At 41.7% G+C, this 22,500-nt stretch overlaps 1 protein-coding gene across 7 annotated transcripts in view; it reads left to right on the forward strand.

The window, feature by feature from the left end:
- The window catches only part of magi1a (membrane associated guanylate kinase, WW and PDZ domain containing 1a), a 160,323-nt gene that overhangs the window by 87,923 nt on the left and 49,900 nt on the right, over positions 1 to 22,500 (forward strand). For all 7 annotated transcript variants that reach the window (XM_082187372.1, XM_082187368.1, XM_082187369.1 and 4 more), the window contains 3 exons: positions 13,162 to 13,281; positions 19,193 to 19,381; positions 19,799 to 19,976. In XM_082187372.1, coding sequence (XP_082043498.1) covers positions 13,162 to 13,281; positions 19,193 to 19,381; positions 19,799 to 19,976 — 487 coding nt within the window. The remainder of the gene's footprint in view (positions 1 to 13,161; positions 13,282 to 19,192; positions 19,382 to 19,798; positions 19,977 to 22,500) is intronic.

A 22,500-nucleotide genomic window follows, 5' to 3' on the forward strand; every position in this document is an offset into this window, starting at 1 on the left:
TTACTACAGCCTACAGTTTGCTAGCTAGCTATGCCTCATAACGGAAATGCATATAACCTGGACGCGATCACGTACAAAACAGATCATTTAAATTTACGAAAAACTAACGTATCACATCAACAAGAGGTGGATTAATTTTGTGAAGAGCCACCTTGATGGAGAGCTGAGGATCACCGCCAAAACCTGCCTCTGTAGTGATCATTTTACACGGGATAGTTTTATAAACTTTAGTCGGAGACAACTGGGATTCACTGATAATCCGCTGTTACTGCGGCCGAGCCGACTATCTCTCGCCTCGGCCTTCATCCTCCCGTCGCAACGACAACTGGTGCCATCGTTGGCAGTGCGTGCCCACCAATGAGTGTAAGTTGCCTTGTGTGCTTATGTTATAATTATAGTAAGTTAGGTAGTCCAGGCTCAAACATGTATGGCTTTGTAAGCTGCTAGGAGCATCCATTCCGGCTGTAGCGGTGACAGACAGTTGAGTGTGTGGGCGTGGTTTCAGCGCAGCCAGTGGACACGCCCCCAGCGTTTGAGAGCAGAGACTCCTGCTAATTTTTTCAAGATTTTGATAGCTTATTTTATGTACTTGCCGGCTTTTTTTTCCATTCAAATTTGGCTGGGTGACTAATAACATTTGGGGATAGGATAAATATTCCAAAACTTTCTGAAAATACAGTATGATAATTAACTGCACAATTACTAGAAATGTTTACCTTGGATATTATACAATTTGCATGCATACAAAATTTGTGGAAAAAGATTTTATATATATATATATATATATATATATATATATATATATTTGGGGTGTAACGGTTCAGTTCGATACGATACACTTGTGTCACGGTTCGGTTCGATACAGCAAAAAGAAAGAAATGCCAGAGAAATTTCCTTGATTTAATTTTTTTTATTCTTTTTTTTTAATTAAAACTAACATCATAAAGTATGATTTTTTTTTTACTTTGAGCAATTCTAGAGCTATAATTGACTCTTCTTAGGAGCATATAAAATAAAACAGCTCCTTGGAAAAAATGAAATGTAATATTGTAGTAGTTATAAACAGGTTTATTATGACCGCCGCTAGCGTAGCTAGCCGGTCATATAGGGATTGTCAAAGTTTTTTTTTTTTTTTTTTCGTCACCTTACTGAATTTTTCGTCAACGATACCAGGGACACCGAAGCACCGGGGAACATGAAATTTGGTGGGCATGTAGCCCCACTAGACTTCTAAGGAAAAATTTCGTTTGGTCCCCGGGGGCCACTCCCCCCCCGCGCTGGGCCCCCCCAAACCCCCAAAAATGCAGTTTTTCCTAAATAACTACCTGAACCGTGGCACCGAGGATGAAGAAATTTTTATGGTATGTTCGTCTACTAGACTTTTACGGAAAAATTTCGTTTGGTCCCTGGGGGCCACTTCCCCCCCCACGCTGGGGCCCCCGTAAATTTTTCGTCAACCATACCAGGGACACCGAAACACCGGGGAACATGAAATTTGGTGGGCATGTAGCCCCACTAGACTTCTAAGGAAAAATTTTGTTTGGTCCCCGGGGGCCACTCCCCCCCCGCGCTGGGCCCCCCCAAACCCAAAAAAATGCAGTTTTTCCTAAATAACTACCTGAACCGTGGCACCGAGGATGAAGACATTTTTATGGTATGTTCGTCTACTAGACTTTTACGGAAAAATTTCGTTTGGTCCCCGGGGGCCACTCCCCCCCCCCGCGCTGGGGCCCCCGTAAATTTTTCGTCAACGATACCAGGGACACCGAAGCACCGGGGAACATGAAATTTGGTGGGCATGTAGCCCCACTACACTTCTACGGAAAAATTTCGTTTGGTCCCCGGGGGCCACTCCCCCCCCGCGCTGGGCCCCCCCAAACCCCCAAAAATGCAGTTTTTCCTAAATAACTACCTGAACCGTGGCACCGAGGATGAAGAAATTTTTATGGTATGTTGGTCTACTAGACTTTTACGGAAAAATTTCGTTTGGTCCCCGGGGGCCACTTCCCCCCCCTGCGCTGGGGCCCCCGTAAATTTTTCGTCAACGACACCAGGGACACCGAAACACCGGGGAACATGAAATTTGGTGGGCATGTAGCCCCACTAGACTTCTACGGAAAAATTTCGTTTGGTCCCCGGGGGCACCATATTTCATGTGTATGATTAACTTGACAACCTCTGGGGGTATCCTCTGCTAAGTTTTGTAGAATTTCATCCATGGGGGGGTATAAAATAAATTCATTTATGTGCACATTTAGTGACTGTACACTCATCGGCCTGTAGATGGTGCTGTTGAGCGAAGGGTTGCTGGTTTAGGATGATACTGTCACACACACACATGCAGGAATACAAACAAACGCAAGCATGCACACACACTGACATCCACACGCACAGACACACACCCATACACACACATACAAATCCACATGCACAGACACACACACACACAAACACACACGCGCACACATGTACGCACACATACATACACGCACAGACACACACACACACACACACACACACACACACACACACACACACACACACACACATACACACACACACACACACACACACACACACACACACACACACACACACACACACACACACACACACACACACACACACACACACACACACACACACACACACACACACACACACACACAGACAGACATGCACATACTATTACTTTTTTTAGGTATATACATAAACACGCAATACAGCCAAATTACTCCACGTCATTTATTTTTGTGGAAAGCCAGTGCAGGCCTGAGCGGCGGTCATATTTTGTACCGCGATGCGGTACATCTAGTTTTAGTTCAGATGAACATTTGAGGGCAGCAATTGTATTCATAATGTCAAAATAAAACCAGCGTAATGTTACTTGAAGGCATTATAGCCTACTATTCCTGCCAAACTTCCATGGTTGCAGTTAGTGTTACTACAGTAAATCCATGGTGAATGTTGCTGATCTGTGGACACTGGATAGTTCATTCATGGCACATTCTTCCTGGTTTCCACGTCAGCGCTGTTTGATCCGTTAATAACGGAGAAATGTGAATGTTTCTCACTAGATCTCGCAGCGATGTTATCACTTCTGTGGCGAATTCAAATGCTTTCTTTACTGGATCTCTTATTAGCGCTGTGTAGTAACAGTGTCACATGATCACGATCGGCTCGCGCTGCACTGGTCCAAACTGATAAACGGTCCGTCAACCACACAATAACGAGCAGTTTCGTTCCGCTTGCATTACGTTTGCCATTTGATGTTGGGCAATGTTGTGGTTGCGCCGGCGTCTCTTACATTATGAGCGCGCTTGACACGCGCAACGCGCCTACATTTGAAATAACGAAATTTTGGTCGGCAGGAAAAATGGTCCAACGAACCGTTCGGTTTGAAAATGCGTACCGAAGACCGAACCGAAAGCCTCGTACCGAACGGTTCAATACGAATACGTGTATCGTTACACCCCTAATATATATATATATATATATATATATATACATTTCTTATTTTATTTTTTAATTTAAAAAATTTAAATATTCTTGCATACCCTCTCAGTGACACACCTGAATGAAAGGCTCATTATGCGGCTCATTATGCAGCTCATTTATGCGGGTCATTTTCTTCTCAGGTGTGAATCGTTCATGATCATTCACGCCCACACACATATTGCCTTTCCAAACAAAAAATGTCTTACAAAGTTTAAATCAATGTATTGTTTTATGTGAATGATTAGGCAGGATGATTTTCACATAATTTTGAAGCAAAAACTCTAGGCGACAAAATGCATTATTCAGAAGTCTTATGGACACATATTTAGTATGTGTTTTGTGGACTTATTTCAGGAACTTAAATTTTTTGTTTTTTCAATAACCATGCATAAATGCATTTAGCTGAAAATTTATTTCAGCTAAATGAATAAATGTAAATGTAAATGTAAACATTATTCTCTCAAAAATACAAACATGTACATGTTGCTCACATATTATGGTAGCCCTGTTTGTGCTGAATAGAGTGTAATTACACCTTTGCCATTAATATGTTTATAAGCAACTGAAAAAAGCACAAATGTCAGGGCATGTCAGAACATCTCAAGGACCCCAAAAACCCCTTAGACCCCAGAGGGTTAAACTTAATGAGGTTTTCCCAGCTAAGCAAGTTATACTTGTTTAAAATGTGTTAATGGTGAAAACGAAATTGTTGTTTTTTATCTAAAACTTTTGTTGCTTGTAAAACTGTCATGGCCATCTCGTTCCCGACCGTAACATAAAGAGGATGACACACACAAACGAACAATGACATCACAGTCGGATGTTATACTGCCACCATCAGGTAGAGAATAAAAAGACAGGGTCGTAACAAATATGAAATGTGTTTTAAAAATATGTTTTTGGCACTCAGAGAGCTGTGTTGTATGCAGTTGTTTTGATAGTGGGAAACAAGATACATGTCTAGTTTCAGTATTATTTTTTCTTTTTATCTTTTCCTCTTTAAACACAACAAGTATCAGCTGTAGAATAAATTACTCAGATATGGTTTTTGACCATTGAAAATGAGTGAAATCGACTAATTTAGTGCCGCATTAAAATCCCCATATCTGTGAGATTGAACCATCGAGGGCCTTTAAAATGAAGATACCAAAGGCAAGGCAAGGCAAGGCAAGTTTATTTATATAGCACATTTCATACACAATGGCAATTCAAAGTGCTTTACATAGAAGAAATTAAAATAATGAAAAGAAATAAGAATAATTAAAACAGTTTAGAAAAAATAAAATAAAATACAGTACTTTTAAAAAATAAAAAAGAATATTTATTATAGATCTTTCTTTCAAAGGATTCCCTTAAGACTTAAATCTTTCAACCTTCTTTTAACCTTCAATCTTCTTACGACTTCCATCTATCAACTTTCCTTTAACTTTCTTTTCTCCCTCATTTACTCACACGTTCTTTTCACTTTCTTTAGCACTTTAGCACTGCGTTCACATTCTTTCTCAGACGAAAACTTTAATATCGTCATTTAAATACTGTTCTACTTTCAAACCCACATTAATACACGTCACTTTCACATTATCACCTTCTGAGTGGGCATTTAGTCGTACAAGTCAGTACAAACAGTCGGACGAACAGCGGCACAGTGCTCATTCAGTAAATGCACAGCTAAACAGAAGTGTTTTGAGTCTGGATTTGAATGTGACCACTGTAGGAGCACATCTGATCTCTTCTGGAAGCTGGTTCCAGCTGCGGCTGGCATAATAGCTAAAAGCAGACTCACCATGTTTAGAATGAACCCTTGGTATTTCTAGCTGATATGATCCTAATGATCTGAGTGATCTGTTGGGTTTATATTCAGTGAGCATATTTGCAATGTATTGAGGTCCTAGGCCATTGAATGATTTATATACCAGTAATAATACTTTAAAATCAATCCTAAATCTAACTGGGAGCCAGTGTAAAGACCTGAGGACTGGTGTGATATGTTCATATTTTCTGGTTCTGCTCAGAATCCTGGCGGCAGCGTTCTGTATGAGCTGACACTGTCTTATGGTCTTTTTGGGAAGGCCAGTGAGGAGTCCATTACAATAATCCACCCTGCTGGTGATGAAAGCATGCACAAGTTTCTCTAAGTCTTGTCTGGAAACAAAGCATCTGATTCTTGCAATATTTTTCAGATGATAGTATGCTGATTTAGTTATTGCTTTGACATGACTACTGAAACTAAGGTCTGACTCTAGTGTCACACCAAGATTCCTGACTTGATGTTTAGTTGTTTGACCCCTAGAGTGAAGGTATGCGTTCACCTTGAGAACTTCATCTTTGTTTCCAAACGCAATAACTTCAGTTTTGTCTTTGTTTAATTGAAGAAAGTTTTGACACATCCAACTGTTGACTTCGTCAATGCATCGGCACAGGGAGTCAATGGGGCTGTAATCGTTAGGCGTTAGGGCTAAGTACAGCTGTGTGTCGTCTGCATAGCTGTGGTAAGCAATTTGGTTATTTCTCATTATTTGGCTCATTGGGAGCATATACAGGTTGAACAGGAGTGGCGCAAGAATTGAGCCTTGAGGGACTCCGCATGTCATGGATGTCCACTCAGACTTATGGTCTCCTATACTCACATAATAACCTCTCCCATCTAAGTATGACCTGAACCATTTTAGGACTATCCCAGAAAGCCCCACCCAGTTTTCCAGCCTGTCAAGAAGTATGTTGTGATCAACAGTGTCAAATGCAGCACTGAGGTCGAGTAGTACCAGCACTGATAATTTTCCTGAATCAGTATTTAAGCGAATATCGTTTATTATCTTTATGAGCGCTGTCTCTGTGCTGTGGTGCGGTCGGAAACCAGATTGAAAATTGTCAAAGTATCCATTCGAGCTTAAGAATTTGTTCAGCTGATTGAAGACAACTTTTTCAATGATCTTGCCTATGAAAGGAAGATTTGAGATCGGTCTATAGTTGCTTAATATGGTCTTATCCAGATTGCTCTTTTTCAGGAGGGGCTTGACAACTGCAGTTTTCAGGGAGTTTGGAAAACTCCCAGAGAGAAGTGAGGCATTTACCACTTCTAGAAGATCTGCTTCTAAACTGTTTAGCACAATTTTGAAGAAAGATGTGGGAAGTGTGTCAAGAGCGCATGTTGATGTTTTAAGGTGTTGTACGGTTTCTTCCAAAATTTTGCCATCAATTTCTTTGAAGTCAGACATAGTAACTACTTTCTCAGGTGGTCTGATCTGTCTGACCCCAGTGCAACTCAAGGATGTGCTGATCACCTTTCTGATATTATTGATTTTCTCAGAGAAGAAAGAAGCAAACTCACTGCACTTGCTGTTTGAGAGCATTTCACTGGGAATCTGGCTTGGGGGGTTTGTCAGTCTCTCTACAGTAGCAAAAAGAGTGCGTGTGTTGTTTAAATTGCTGTTTATAATATTTGAGAAGAAAGTCTGTCTAGCAAAAGAAAAGTTTGTTAAGAACCAGAATCTAAAAGGATATTAAGATATATGTAATACTACTTGAGTTATTTAACTGTCACCATTGGCATTTAATGAGACAAAGATTGCTAAAGTCAACATCTAACTAATAGACCTACAAATCTCTGTGTAAAAATAAAATAATGATGCTGCCATCTTTCCAACGTCGTTTTACACCCGCTGTATTTTGGCTCCAAATCTCAGGTGAAAATTGTAATTTTGATCCTCCTCGACAAAATAGTGGATTACTCAGAAAATATACTTTAATGAGATTTAATAATTTGGCTTTCATCACTATTTATTTATTTATTTATTTATTTCACCAGAAAAAAAGATCACGATCAGATCTTTATCTCTGAACCTCTGGTTGGGTTGAGTCTTTATCTCTGAACCTCTGGTTGGGTTGAGTCTTTATCTCTGAACCTCTGGTTGGGTTGAGTCTTTATCTCTGAACCTCTGGTTGGGTTGTGTCTTTATCTCTGAACCTCTGGTGAACCTCTGGTTGAGTTGAGTCTTTATCTCTGAACCTCTGGTTGGGTTGAGTCTTTATCTCTGAACCTCTGGTTGAGTTGAGTCTTTATCTCTGAACCTCTGGTTGAGTTGAGTCTTTATCTCTGAACCTCTGGTTGAGTTGAGGCTTTATCTCTGAACCTCTGGTTGAGTTGAGTCTTTATCTCTGAACCTCTGGTTGAGTTGAGTCTTTATCTCTGAACCTCTGGTTGAGTTGAGTCTTTATCTCTGAACCTCTGGTTGAGTTGAGCCTTTATCTCTGAACCTCTGGTTGAGTTGAGTCTTTATCTCTGAACCTCTGGTTGAGTTGAGTCTTTATCTCTGAACCTCTGGTTGAGTTGAGGCTTTATCTCTGAACCTCTGGTTGAGTTGAGGCTTTATCTCTGAACCTCTGGTTGAGTTGAGTCTTTATCTCTGAACCTCTGGTTGAGTTAAGTCTTTATCTCTGAACCTCTGGTTGAGTTGAGTCTTTATCTCTGAACCTCTGGTGGAGTTGAGTCTTTATCTCTGAACCTCTGGTTGGGTTGAGTCTTTATCTCTTTAACCTCTGGTTGGGTTGAGTCAATATCCCTTTAACCTGAAGGGTTAAAGTTGGTCAAGTTATTGCAGTATATTCATGAGATCACTGATCTGTAACCTTAAACATGTTCTGACTGGATCTCTACGTTACTCTAGCGTAGCAAACATTAGTTATAACATTATCTGTTTATTCAATAATCTCTCTCCAATTCTGTGTTCTCAGGTCACATTCTCACTGTTGTTTTATGGAACCCATTCAATCTGATGATGATGATGATGATGATGATGATGATGATGATGATGATGATGATGATGAAGATGAAGATGAAGATGAAAGTAGTGCATGTTAATTTCCAGCAGTAAAGAGGTGTAAGCATGCGTGTCCCGAGTGTGTTGTCTGAAAGCTGATGGTGTGACTGTAGTGAAGCACAGGATTGGTGAACACACACAGTCATCATGGGCTGTAGAGCAGCAGATGTTCAGACACACACTGATCCGTAGTGACAGCCGGCAGACGACAGGTTTCACGTATCAGGACGAGCTTCAGCCTGTTGTTCACGCTAACACAGAGATGATGACATTAGATCTCAGCCTATCTTTTGGCTCTGTTTCTTTGATATTTGCCCTGAATAATCGTGGCTTTCTTCAGTGTTGTTGGGTTGTATGTTGAGATACGGGAATACACCTCAACAGTATTCATATTTGATATCTTTATTACGACACAGATCAGATGGGTAAATCACTGCATGAGGGCACAGGTAAGCAAGGTGATTCAGGATTCACACTCACTCTGACCAGTGAATCTCCATGATCTTTCCATGAGTTACAACATCATGCTTATGACCGAATGTTTAATCATTCATCCTAACAACGGCACTGAAATCACAACATTTTGCGAAAAACAAAACCGCACCATTGTTTGACAGGTACAAACATTCAACTGAACAATAATTTTTAAAGGGGTCCTATTATGCCCTTTTATGAAGTCTTGATTCAGTGTTTGGTGTGTACTAGAATATGTTTTCATGCTTGATTGTTCAAAAAACACATTATGACATTATGTGCATAACAAGCACAGATTTTACTGGACGTTTCAGAGTGGTGTGTTTTTTTTTGTTGTTGTTGGAATTTTCTTATAGATACGATATTATCCACCATTTAATCATATTTGTCAGAAAACTATGGTAATTCAAACAGTAATCAATCACAGAAACCTGGATAATTCCCCTTAAGGGGCTATGAACAGTCTTACAAAAGCTCCAGTAAACACTACATCAACACTGTAATGTTGGTTAGCAGGCTAGCGGAGGCAAAGCTTTCCATCATAGCAACTACATAAAGCTTATAATTGGAACTGTTAATAGAAAACACAACTATAAATAACCCATACTTACATGATCCATAAACAACAGATCCAGATGAAATGGGAACGGCGTTGTCTTTCAGGATAAGCGTTTGTGCTTATAGCCTGCATTGTGCTCTCTTCTGGAAGCTGTTCTCCGTAACATGTGCAGCGCACAGACAAACGCTGAGTTTATAATGTTCAGGAACAGTGTTACAAATAATTTTTACCTCTAATTTCGTCAGCCTTAGGAAAACAGTTTCTGGGGTGTAAAAAACAACAACACTCTTACTCTTCTCTAGCGCAGCCCAACATGGCCACACCCCCTGTGTTCCCGGGGGCGGGGTTATGTAAATTTGAGGGTTAGTGATGTCATCAACCCGTGAAGAAGCTCATTGTAGTCTCTACCAGCCGTTTGTTGTAGTTCTTAAAAAACTGTTTCTTTAAAAGCAAATATCTCCCTTTGCTCTGAACTTTGAGCGCTGTAACTTTGCAGATGTTGTTTATGATCAAACAGCAACATTACACACTAACTACAGTTAGAGAAGTCCAATCATAATCAACCACCCCTTTAATATAATATGTTCACAAACGCTAGAATTGAGAGTTTCCAGACGCTTCTGTTCGTTTTACACTTAAACGTCATTTTTTGCGCTGCGGTTTATCAGGAAAAAGTATATAGTTTGATTTTAACACTAAAAATAAATTTTAATATAACCTACATACTGTCCTCCAATCCAGTGGAAAATTCAACATATGGGGACAAAAAATGCTTCTGTATAAGTTCTTATTTTTTTTTTATATATATATATATATATACAATTTTTTTTTTTTTTTTTTTTATAGTTGTAAGCAATATGACGAGGGCAAGAGTGATGTTTTTCAGAATATCAGCACGATTGCAAATGTGATTTTATTTAACAGTTCAATAAACAGAAAGTTAATATTAAATTACATTTTAGACACGACATTGTCAATATTGATGTTTTCGCTCTATTCCGCTAATGAAAAGGTTTCTAAGCGAGCAGAAGGGTTGTGCTTCTCCGATCAACACACAGCAGTGTTTGGTTTAGTGTCTGAATGAATCCGTGTGTTTGAATGATTCGGGGAAATCAATGATTCACTGAGATATTCATAAAAACTTGTTCCTGAATGAATCGGCTGAATGATTCAGTGACTCGAAGACTTTCTGCCACCTACTGGCTGGATTAGTTTCCCATTTAAAAGTAGGCATAGGCCTATTATTTCATTTTTTTGACATTTCATATTTCTTTGTTCAGAGTTTTACATTTAAAACATTAATCTCATAACATTATTTGCAGTGTAAATGCTTTAACATCACATCTAAACGGCACTTCTGCAGTGCTAAGAGGGTTTTGTTCACTGATTTCATTTGATTGGTAACAAAAAACAGTTATTAATTAATTCTCTGTGTATAAGCGAGTAATAACACTAATAACATCACTGCATTAATTAGTCATATTTTGATTTCACTTGTATTTTTTGTTTTGTTACTAACTGAACTGCGATGAATATCCTGCTGACTTTGACTATAGTTCTGTGTTTGTCCAGAAGAGGGAAGCACACACTGCTCTCGCTCAAGATTTATGAAAAATGCCAGTGATTATTAATTTGAACTGTAGATGTAAAGCATGAATGACAGCTGTTGTGTTCGCGAGTTAAGATGTCGGGATGAGCCCGGAGACCAATACCTGATTCGGAAAGGCCGGGGAAAAGAATAACGTGTTCTACGGAGGCCCTAAAGGGACACAGTTAGGCTTTCTGTGTGTGTACACATTCTTATGATATCAGGCCTCGACCCTGTTCTCGCCCTGAATCACATGATTGGTTGAAGCTAGAATGTGCTGTGATTGGTCAGCACAATGTGGCTGCTCTCTGATTGGCTGGAGTAGGTGGTGGGAGGAGTCCAGGCATTTGTGTATCTGCGTGCTTGTCTATTTAACATATTTCTGTATCTGATTCTGTATTCGTGAGACCCTTCTAACCCCAGTATGACTTCAGCTCTCCTGTCGTGACGCAGAAGGGTTAAAGGTGCAGTGATAAATCAGTGGACTGTCATGTTTCTATCATGATTATTTTTTGTCTGCTTATAATCTACAAGGCTTTACAATCATTTTGATTGATGATTCTCAGTAAAGCATCAGTAGTCAGTCTCAGCTGAAAGGGTGTGTAGTGTAATATCCAGCACTGACACACTGAAACACACTCTGTGAAGTGCATGAAGCCGCTGTGGAGGTTCAGTGTGTTGTTGGTCTTAAAGGGATAGTTCACTTTGAAATTAATTTTTGGTATGTTTTAGCTTACTTCAAGGGCATCCAAGATGTAGGTGTCTTTTTTTCCGCAGTAGTTTCAATTTTGATATTTGTAGGTCAAACCGTTCTTGTCTGTCAGTCATATAATGCAGGTCGATGGTCACTGTCTCAAAGAGCATGCACAGAGTCCAAATTAAAACAATTCCCCGTCGTCCAAATTAAACAATTCCCCATCGTAAGTACACATTGATGTACTTGATGTACTACGATGTATTGATGTATTGATGTACTACGCAGACTGGTGCATAGATATATACACTAGATGTCGCCTTGTCTACGGCAGTTCATTGGAACGAATGTCTTTAAGGCGACATCTAGTGTATATATCTATGCACCAGTCTGCGCACACGTCAGATCAGATCACTTGGACATGGCTGTGTATAAGAGGTAAAAACGATATAAATACTGTTAGTTTTCTCACACAAACCGCTCGTTTCGTGTCTTAGGCCATCAATGTGTACTTACGATGGGGAATTGTTTAATTTGGACGACGGGGAATTGTTTTAATTTGTACTCTGTGCATGCTCTTTGAGACAGTGACCATAGACCTGCATTATATGACTGACAGACAAGAACGGTTTGACCTAAAAATATCAAAATTGAAACTACTGCGGAAAAAAAGACACCTACATCTTGGATGCCCTTGAGGTAAGCTAAAACATACCAAAATTTAATTTCAAAGTGAACTATCCCTTTAAACATGTCTGTCCACATCCAGTAATGTCTTCTCTATTGTCATGATGCAGCAGATTGAAGACTTGTCGGATGAAGTGAATCATAATGTATTTGAATGTGATGTAACTCTATCAATGGGGTTTATTACTGCCAGAACAACACAAGAGTGAGTGTATTCAGCCGTGATGACGTGTGTGTGTGTGTGTGTGTGTGTGTGTGTGTGTGTGTGTGTGCACAGGGCGAATCTAGCCTTAGACAGAGACATTGTTTGTCCTTTCATTAATTGTGCTTGATATCTAATAGGTAATGAAGTATTTAAGCACACACAAAATAACATGTTGGATTTACACACAGCTGTGGGATTTACCCCAAGTATATTAGAATAGAACGCAAGAGAACATGACAGCGTTTATTGTGTTTCGTCTGACGCTCTGAGACCAACTCATTAATGATGGAGTGTGAAAGAGCCTGATCTTAGTTTTATTACTGATATTTTGCAGCAGGAAGTGATGATTTTGTTCTCTTGAACACATGTGATGGAAACACTGCTTTATTCACGAGTGTTTTATGCCATATTCAGATTTTGCAATATTCCAGGCTTCCATCAGTGCATGATTGTTGTGAGACTCTGAGTTCTCCAGAGTTCTCCAGAGTTCTCCAGAGTTCTCCAGAGTTCTCCAGAGTTCTCCAGAGTTCTCCAGAGTTCTCCAGAGTTCTCCAGAGTTCTCCAGAGTTCTCCACCGAGTTCTCCCGAGTTCTGGAGTCAGTGTTTTAACTGGAGTTCTTGTGTTTGTTGCTCCTGCAGGTACGACCCGTCGCCCTCGAGGCCACGAGCTTCATGGTGTGGATTACAACTTCCTGTCAGTGGAGGATTTCCTGGAGCTGCACCGGCGTGGAGAACTGCTAGAGATCGGGACATATGATGGTGTGTGAGTGCTTCAGCTGTGTGTGAGTGTGAGTGAGAGTGTGTTTGAGTGAGTGAGTGTGTGTGAGTGAGAATGAGAGTGGCAGTGTGAGTGTGTTTGAGTGAGTGTCACATTGAGAGTGTGAGTGTGAGTGATTGAGAGAGAGAGAGAGAGTGAGTGTGAGTGAGGGAGAGTGATTGAGAGAGAGAGTGAGTGTGAGTGATTGAGAGAGAGTGATTGAGAGAGTGAGAGTGAGTGAGTGAGTGAGAGTGATTGAGAGAGAGAGAGTGTGAGTGTGAGTGAGTGAGTGAGTGAGTGTGAGTGAGAGTGATTGAGAGAGAGAGTGTGAGTGATTGAGAGAGAGTGAGTGTGAGTGTGAGTGATTGAGAGAGTGATTGTGAGTGAGAGTGATTGTGAGTGAGAGTGATTGAGAGAGTGTGAGTGAGAGTGATTGAGAGAGTGATTGTGAATGAGAGTGATTGAGAGAGTGAGTGAGAGTGATTGAGAGAGAGTGAGTGTGAGTGATTGAGAGAGAGTGAGTGAGTGAGTGATTGAGAGAGAGTGAGTGTGAGTGATTGAGAGAGAGTGAGTGTGAGTGAGAGTGATTGAAAGAGAGAGTGAGTGAGTGTGAGTGAGAGTGATTGAGAGAGAGAGTGAGTGAGTGAGTTTGAGTGAGAGTGATTGAGAGAGAGAGAGTGAGTGTGAGTGATTGAGAGAGTGATTGTGAGTGAGAGTGATTGAGAGAGTGATTGTGAGTGTGAGTGATTGAGAGAGAGAGTGAGTGTGAGTGATTGAGAGAGTGAGTGATTGAGAGAGAGAGTGAGTGATTGTGAGAGTGAGTGAGTGTGAGTGAGAGTGAGTGATTGTGAGAGTGAGTGAGTGAGAGTGATTGAGAGAGAGAGAGTGAGTGAGAGTGATTGAGAGAGAGAGAGTGAGTGTGAGTGTGAGTGATTGAGAGAGTGATTGTGAGTGAGAGTGATTGAGAGAGAGTGAGGGTGAGTGACTGTGCGTTCACACCAGACGCGAATAGCGCGTCAAATTCGCGCCTGCCGCGTCTAGTTTGACGCTTGACCACTTTTGTGTTAATTCGCGTGTCAAGAGCGAAATTGACACGCGTAAAAACAAAAGTTTGAAGCAAAATTTACGCGCGTCAGAGGCGAAAGTTTCGAAACCCGTTGGCGGCCATCTTTTTTAGATGTTTATCGAGCATTAGCATTAGCATTAATCGAAAGAGTCACCGCTCGTATATGCTCTGGAGAGCAGAAACAGCTGCGTAGGGGACATCGTCGCTGTACTCGGGTCCACCAGACCCTCCAGAGGGTTTCAGGAGTTTCACAATTTGCTCCAGGAGCTAGGTTTGGTGGACCTAACGGTGAGGACGCTGACGAGGACAGCGTAGGCCGTAAGGCCTCGGCCTCGAGTGGTCGCTGCCTGACGAGCCCGCGCTCTACAGCCCGGCGCGAGGTTCACCCTCGCCCGCACCCACCTAATCTGTCATTTATTTTTGTTTTGATAATAAATGGAGTCAGCCTCCAAAAGTGAAACCTGTCCTGTGATTTTTGTTTTTATACACTAAATTGTGTTTGTTGTCTTTACATTAGAATAATAATGTTTCATATAATCTAGAATAGATATGTACGGAGCCCCCCTAGTCCCACTTTGGCAAAAAAAAATTATTATATCTATCTTGTGGCCTCAAGATAGTAACTCGTGGCCTCAAGATAGTAACTCGTGGCCTCAAGATAGTATCTCGTGGCCTCAAGATACTAACTCGTGGCCTCAAGATAGTAACTCGTGGCCTCAAGATAGTATATCTCGTGGCCTCAAGATAGTAACTCGTGGCCTCAAGATACTAACTCGTGGCCTCAAGATACTAACTCGTGGCCACGAGAAAGTAAGTTTTTTCAAGGCGAACGTTCCTTTTAATGTTTCCATGGCGACGCGTCACGCGATACACCGCAGCCACAATAATACTGTATGACAGATGTGTCGCTTTTATTTCGCTTTTCCTTTTTTATTCAAAATATTCACAAACTTGCTTACCATGTCATCAACTAGCCCCTGAGAGTACGGCGCCACATTTAGAATGTTTAGTGCTGCCAGATTCAAACTGTGCTTTCGCACATTGGCTGGCGCTGAGCCAGAGTCGGACGCGTTCAGCGCTGTCATCACAACTAAGCAGTTTTTTCAACTTCATAATGTTTATTTTTGGTTTCAGATATTTAAATACACATAAGCACGAGTAAAACAATACATTTGGAGTTTGTAAAACACACTGATGTCTGTGAAGCAGCAATAACAATCTATTCAAATATAATTTGCCGACATGTGTTATTCAAGACAAACATAGTGCAAGACAAGGAACTATAAAGTTTACTCTATTCTTCTCAGTTCACCGGCCACTTTCTTGCATTTATTTCGGGAGAAACTGATGAATTTACGTGCTGTAAATCCGACTGACAGGACAACATTGCAGCGCCCATCTCATGTTATTATAGATCAAGATTATTTATAAAGGTTTTTAAACAAGCCAGAGTCGGACACGTTCAGCGCTGTCATCACAACTAAGCAGTTTTTCAACTTCATAATGTTTATTTTTGGTTTCAGATATTTAAATACACATAAGCACGAGTAAAACAATACATTTGGAGTTTGTAAAACACACTGATGTCTGTGGAAGCAGCAATAACAATATATTCAAATATAATTTGCCGACGTGTTATTCAAGACAAACATAGTGCAAGACAAGGAACTATAAAGTTTACTCTATTCTTCTCAGTTCACCGGCCACTTTCTTGCATTTATTTCGGGAGAAACTGATGAATTCACGTGCTGTAAATCTGACGGACAACATTGCAGCGCCCATCATGTTATTATAGATCAAGATTATTTATAAAGGTTTTTAAACGACTAAACACACTCACTTACACGTATGTGAGAATCGGAATATCAGATAGGCTAGTTGATGACATGGTAAGCAAGTTTGTGAATATTTTGAATAAAAAAGGAAAGCGAAATAAAAGCGACACATCTGTCATACAGTTTTATTGTGGCTGCGGTCAATCGCGTGACGCGTCGCCATGGAAACATTAACATGGAAACGTTCGCCTTGAAAAAACTCACTTTCTCGTGGCCACGAGTTAGTATCTTGAGGCCACGAGATATACTATCTTGAGGCCACGAGTTACTATCTTGAGGCCACGAGTTAGTATCTTGAGGCCACGAGTTACTATCTTGAGGCCACGAGATATACTATCTTGAGGCCACGAGTTACTATCTTGAGGCCACGAGTTAGTATCTTGAGGCCACGAGATACTATCTTGAGGCCACGAGATATATCTTGAGGCCACGAGTTACTATCTTGAGGCCACAAGATAGTTATAATAATTTTTTTTTTGCCAAAGTGGGACTAGGGGGGCTCCGTAGATATGGAATAAATAGCATTCAATACAAAATGAGTATCTCTCATATATTGAAAACGAGTTTTTATGTGAAAGATTTGCTTTGTTGTGCATTTTAGTCATATTACAAAATAATTTATTGAGGCCAAACATAAAATAACATTATAAACTGTCACTTCACCACGTGACAGCAGCAAGCAGGCTCCTGATTAGTTAACGCGGCGCGAATTGACGCAGAAGTTCAGATTTTTCAACTCGGGCGGCAGACGCGAATTCGCATCAAACCCGTGAATGCACAAATAGCACTAATAAAATCATTCGCGCGTAACGCGCTTAAAGCCACACTAAGTAGAAATTGTGTTTTTGTCAAACAGCGACCCCTAGAGTCGCTGTGGAATACTTGCACTGTCGTAAATTATATTATAAAATTTTTACATGATTGCAGCTAAATCACAAGTAAATAGTCTATAGTCTAGGCCTACTGTATAATTTAATTTGTGTTGTTTTTATTGGAATGTAAACATTACAAAATGCCAGATTACATCAATTAAGTTAAATGTATGTCGCATTATTTCATAACATTGGCCGTTATGATGTCATTAGACATGATTATTGCAATTTATCATAATAGTTTGCAAATTGTGCTCGTTTACACTATTTACAACCTCTACGTTAGGCTTATTTATGATAATTATGTGAGATATTGAAAGCTGTTCTCATGATAATCGCAGGAATCAACGTGATAAATACACTTCACAACACCTGAGTTCAGCTGGCAAACTAATTCGTGAGGCATAGCTATCTGATTTATCAAAACGATTCCATTTACACCTGGTCACATAAATGTATTTTTGCGAAACGGATTTAAATTCGATCTTCAATTCTCGCGCTATATGCAGATTTAATGGAGTGCACGTCACCGAGATATGAGCTGCATTTTATAGATCATCAGCTAAAATGTCAAAATCAAAGACCGCAATAAGAGAGAGCAGTAACAGCCCTGGTCAGATCATTTCGTTTCTTTACTTTTAATGATGAAGATTGTGTGTTAAGCGTCTGCGACTTACTTTCACTTTGATTTGCGATAGTTTGCACGTTGGCTTGATGCAGTTGCTCATCTGCGGTGATGCGTGTTCCAGCGCGTCGTCATATCTGGATATAACATATAGCCTATACAACGCTCTCACACGTTTTTTTTGTTTTTGTTTTTTTTTAGCATTTTTGGGAGGAGTACAATTTACATATGTGGTTTCAACAACCATATGCATTTACACTTGTCCAGTTTCGTCTGGAATGCATCTCAGATCTCCTCCTGAAGTGGTTTGAGGGATCGGATTCAAATGCGTTTCGGAGGGCATTTAAACCTGGACTTTTCACGATCGGATAGCTATCCGATCTGAGAAAATGCATGAAGTGGCCAGGTGTAAACAACCCCCATGACAAAAACATACGCACGAAAGCCGAAAACAAACGCTGGTTGGCCTCTCACGTCCAAATTTGACGAAGTGGTGGGGGAAGTGACGTATGCCGTAAAGCAGTCGAATTTTGTAGTTCTTTTTGTGCTCTGGTTACTACCCGAACCCCGAAGTTACATAGTGCCAGTAAAAGCGATACAGACCCTGTCAGGCTATGGCAGACGTGTCATTCAACCTATTGTAAGTCGATGTACCATCACAAGGATCTTGGAAATATATTATGAAGGTTGAAAAGTTACATAGTGTCGCTTTAACGCGCCAGACGCTCAATTCGCGCTATTTGCGCGAACTTGACGCGCGAATGAGGCGTATTAGCGTCTACTGCGCCGCGCTCTACGCCTCATTCGCGCCGCAGGAATTTTTTACGCGTGTAACGCGTCTTTGCATTGACTTAACATTGAAATCACTCGCGCCTGACGCGCTATTCGCGTCCGGTGTGAACGCACCATGAGAGTGATTGAGAGAGTGATTGTGAGTGAGAGTGATTGAGAGAGTGAGTGTGAGTGAGTGTGAGTGAGTGTGAGTGAGAGTGATTGAGAGAGAGAGAGAGAGAGTGAGTGAGAGTGAGAGTGAGAGTGTGAGTGTGAGTGTGAGTGTGAGTGACAGTGAGAGAGAGTGTGTGTGTGTGTGTGTGTGTGTGTGGAGCTGCTAGAGTTCGGCATGTATGATGGTGTGTCAGTGGGATCATGCTGTTATGATGAGGGTATCAGAGGGTAATGCCCAGGGCACTGTTATATCATACAGAATAATTCTTATGTTCAGAATCCAGGGTAATAACAGCACATGCCCAAATATGGTATTACCCTGCAACCATAAGCAATACGTTATGCATCGAGACAGTGTGGAGACAAACATACAGGAATATCTGTGTACAGAAAAACTAAAGTAATCCCTAGCGTCAGTTTTAGAGGAAAGACCACATGCTCTGCTGTGTTTCTGGATTGGGCTGAGAGTGTGTGTGTGTGTGTGTGTTTTACAAATGTCTCTAACACACGCTGCAGTGCTTTCTGTCCCTCTTTCTTTTCAAGCATGCTAATGGATTTCTGGTTGTCTAGGTAACTATTATGGGACACCCAAGCCGCCAAACCAGCCTCTCAGTAGGACAGTGACTACCCATGATGCTCTGCGAGACCGTTTCATTGGTTCCCAGAAGTCCTGCGATCGCATGCAGCATGAAGGAGTAGAGCAGACAGAACTGCAGGAGGATGCAGACAGCAGCGCAGACATGAACAACACATTTACAGGTGTGAATGTTTGTGTGAGTGTGAGAGTGAGTGTGTGTGAGTGAGTGTTTGTGTGTGTGAGAGTGAGTGTGAGTGTGAATGAGAGTGTGTGTGAGTGTGAGAGTGAGTGTGTGTGTGAATGAGAGAGTGTGTGTGTGTGTGTGTGTGTGTGTGTGTGTGTGTGTGTGTGTGTGTGTGTGTGTGTGTGTGTGTGTGTGTGTGTGTGTGAGTGTTTGAGTGGGTGTGAGTGTGTGTGAGTGAGTGTGAGTGAGAGTGTGTGTGAGAGTGAGTGTGAATGAGAGTGTGTGTGTGTGTGTTTGTTTGTGACTGTTCTCTTGTATAGAAGCATAAATAGTGTTCTGTCTCTCCCACCGCCTCCTGTATGTTACCCAGAGTTCTTAGCTCGTAGTCTGTTCCCCTCCCCCCTGCTGTGCACAGGAGACTCCAGCCGGCCGGACGCTCACGGCCCGGTCAGAGAAAACAGAGAAAACGCCCCCACATACGAGCTGAACAACACGCCACACCCCCCACTCCCTCCGGACCTGGATCCGCTCGGGCCGCTGCCGGACAACTGGGAGACGGCCTTCACGGAGAACGGAGAGATGTACTTCATCGAGTACGAGCAACACACACACACACACACACACACACACACACACACACACACACACACTCACACTCACACTCACACACACGCTGCTGCCTGCTGAAGACAACAGCTAAACCACCCCGAGCTGCTCTTCACAGGTTTAAGATGGACATAGCTGGTCTTAGCTGGTCTAAGATGGACATAGCTGGTCTTAGCTGGTCTTAGCTGGTTTAAGATGGACATAGCTGGTCTAAGATGGACATAGCTGGTCTTAGCTGGTTTAAGATGGACATAGCTGGTCTTAGTTGGTCTTAGCTGGTTTAAGATGGACATAGCTGGTCTTAGCTGGTTTAAGATGGACATAGCTGGTCTAAGATGGACATAGCTGGTCTTAGCTGGTTTAAGATGGACATAGCTGGTCTTAGTTGGTCTTAGCTGGTCTAAGATGGACATAGCTGGTCTTAGCTGGTCTTAGCTGGTTTAAGATGGACATAGCTGGTCTAAGATGGACATAGCTGGTCTTAGCTGGTTTAAGATGGACATAGCTGGTCTTAGTTGGTCTTAGCTGGTTTAAGATGGACATAGCTGGTCTTAGCTGGTCTTAGCTGGTTTAAGATGGACATAGCTGGTCTTAGCTGGTCTTAGCTGGTTTAAGATGGACATAGCTGGTCTAAGATGGACATAGCTGGTCTTAGTTGGTCTTAGCTGGTTTAAGATGGACATAGCTGAACGCAATCCGATGGGAGAGTCTGGGTTTGGCGGTTGCCAGGAGAACTGTACTTGCCTGACTGCATTGTGCCGAGTGTAAAGTTTGGTGGAGGGGGGGTGATGGTGTGGGGTTGTTTGGTGGAGGGGGGGTGATGGTGTGGGGTTGTTTGGGGGAGGGGGGGTGAGGGTGTCGGGTTGTTCTTCAGGGCTCGGCCTCTTAGTTCCAGTGAAAGGAACTCTTAATGCTTCAGCAAACCAAGACATTTTGGACAATTTCATGCTCCAACTTTGTGGGAAGAGTCTGGTGATGTTCCTGTCCAGCATGACTGCGCTCCAGTGCACAGAGCAGGACCATAAACACAAGTTTGGTCTGGAGGAACTGAACTCATCCCGATAGAACAGCTTTGGGATGAACTAGAGCGAGACTGAGGGCCCTATTTTAACGATCTGAAACGCAAGTGTCAAAGCGCAAAGCGCAAGTAACTTTGTGGGCGGGTCTCGGCGCTGTTGCTATTTTCCCGGCGGGATAAATGACTCTTGCGCCAGGCGCAAATCTAAAATGTGTTGGTCTGAAGTAGCTTCATTATTCATAGGTGTGGTTTGGGCGTAACATGAAATAAACCAATCAGAGCGTCATCTCACATTCCCTTTAAGAGCAGATGCGCTTTTTCCATAGCGGATTGCTATTGTAACGGCGGATTTGCCAGACGCGCACCAGGAGCGGTTCACAGCCGAGGAGAGGAACGCTCTCGTCACGGCCGTAAAAGAGAGAAGTTACATTGAAATGGAGAAACCCACCCAAATTAACTTCGGTTAATTTGGGTAAATGTGTAAGCTAGATGTATGCTTTTATAATAAATTGTTTATCTATCTATCTATCTATCGTAATAATGTATGATTTGCAAAAATGAAAACTGCTGCTTCTGTGTAGATGAGAGAATCAAAGTGTGTGCGCGTTGTGCACACGCTACATTGATTATGGCCAAGCATGCGCCCTTAAAATAGCATATGAATAACATGCGCAACGCGCCACTGACTTTAAACTATTTTTTCCTGGTTAGTGGCGCAATTGTTTTCTAAACCTGCAAAATAGCAAGAAGGAACGTTTGCGCCGGAACACGCCTCCTCTTTGCGCTGAACCGCCCCCGGGAGCGCAAGTGTATTTCTTAGTTAACCGACGTGCTTCTGTGGAGGGAAAAGTCTGCTTTGCGCGGGTGCAAAATAGGAATGATACATGCGTCGCTGTACAAAGTCACTTGCGCTGGGTGCAAGATAGGGCCCTGAGAGCTTCTCGTCCAACATCAGTGTCTGACCTCACTAATGCACTTCTAGAAGAATGGTGAAAAATCCCATTAACACACTCCTAAACCTTGAGGAAAGCCTTCCCAGAAGAGCTGAAGCTGTTATAGCAGTAAAGGGTGGAGCAACTCCATATTAAACCCTACGGATCAAGAATGGGATGTCATTAGAGTTCATGTGCATGTAAAGGCAGACTTCCCAAAACTTGGTAATATAGTGTAGCTGGTCTTAGCTGGTTTAAGATGGACATAGCTGGTCTTAGCTGGTCTTAGCTGGTTTAAGATGGTCTTAGCTGTTTGTTTAGCAGTAATACCGTGATACTGAGTGAAGACTATATTTATGCAGCTGAATGATAGTCCGAGACTCTTCAGAGAATACCATGGTACTATTATCATGGTACACACACACACACACACACACACACACACACACACACACACACACACACACACACACACACACACACACACACACTTTAAAGGGGACATATCATGCTAAATCCACTTTTTTAGCCCTTAAATGCATTTTGTTGTATATTTGGAGT

The sequence above is a fragment of the Leuciscus leuciscus genome, assembly GCF_965113295.1.
Source record: "Leuciscus leuciscus genome assembly, chromosome: 13".
NCBI classification, from domain to species: domain Eukaryota; kingdom Metazoa; phylum Chordata; class Actinopteri; order Cypriniformes; family Leuciscidae; genus Leuciscus; species Leuciscus leuciscus.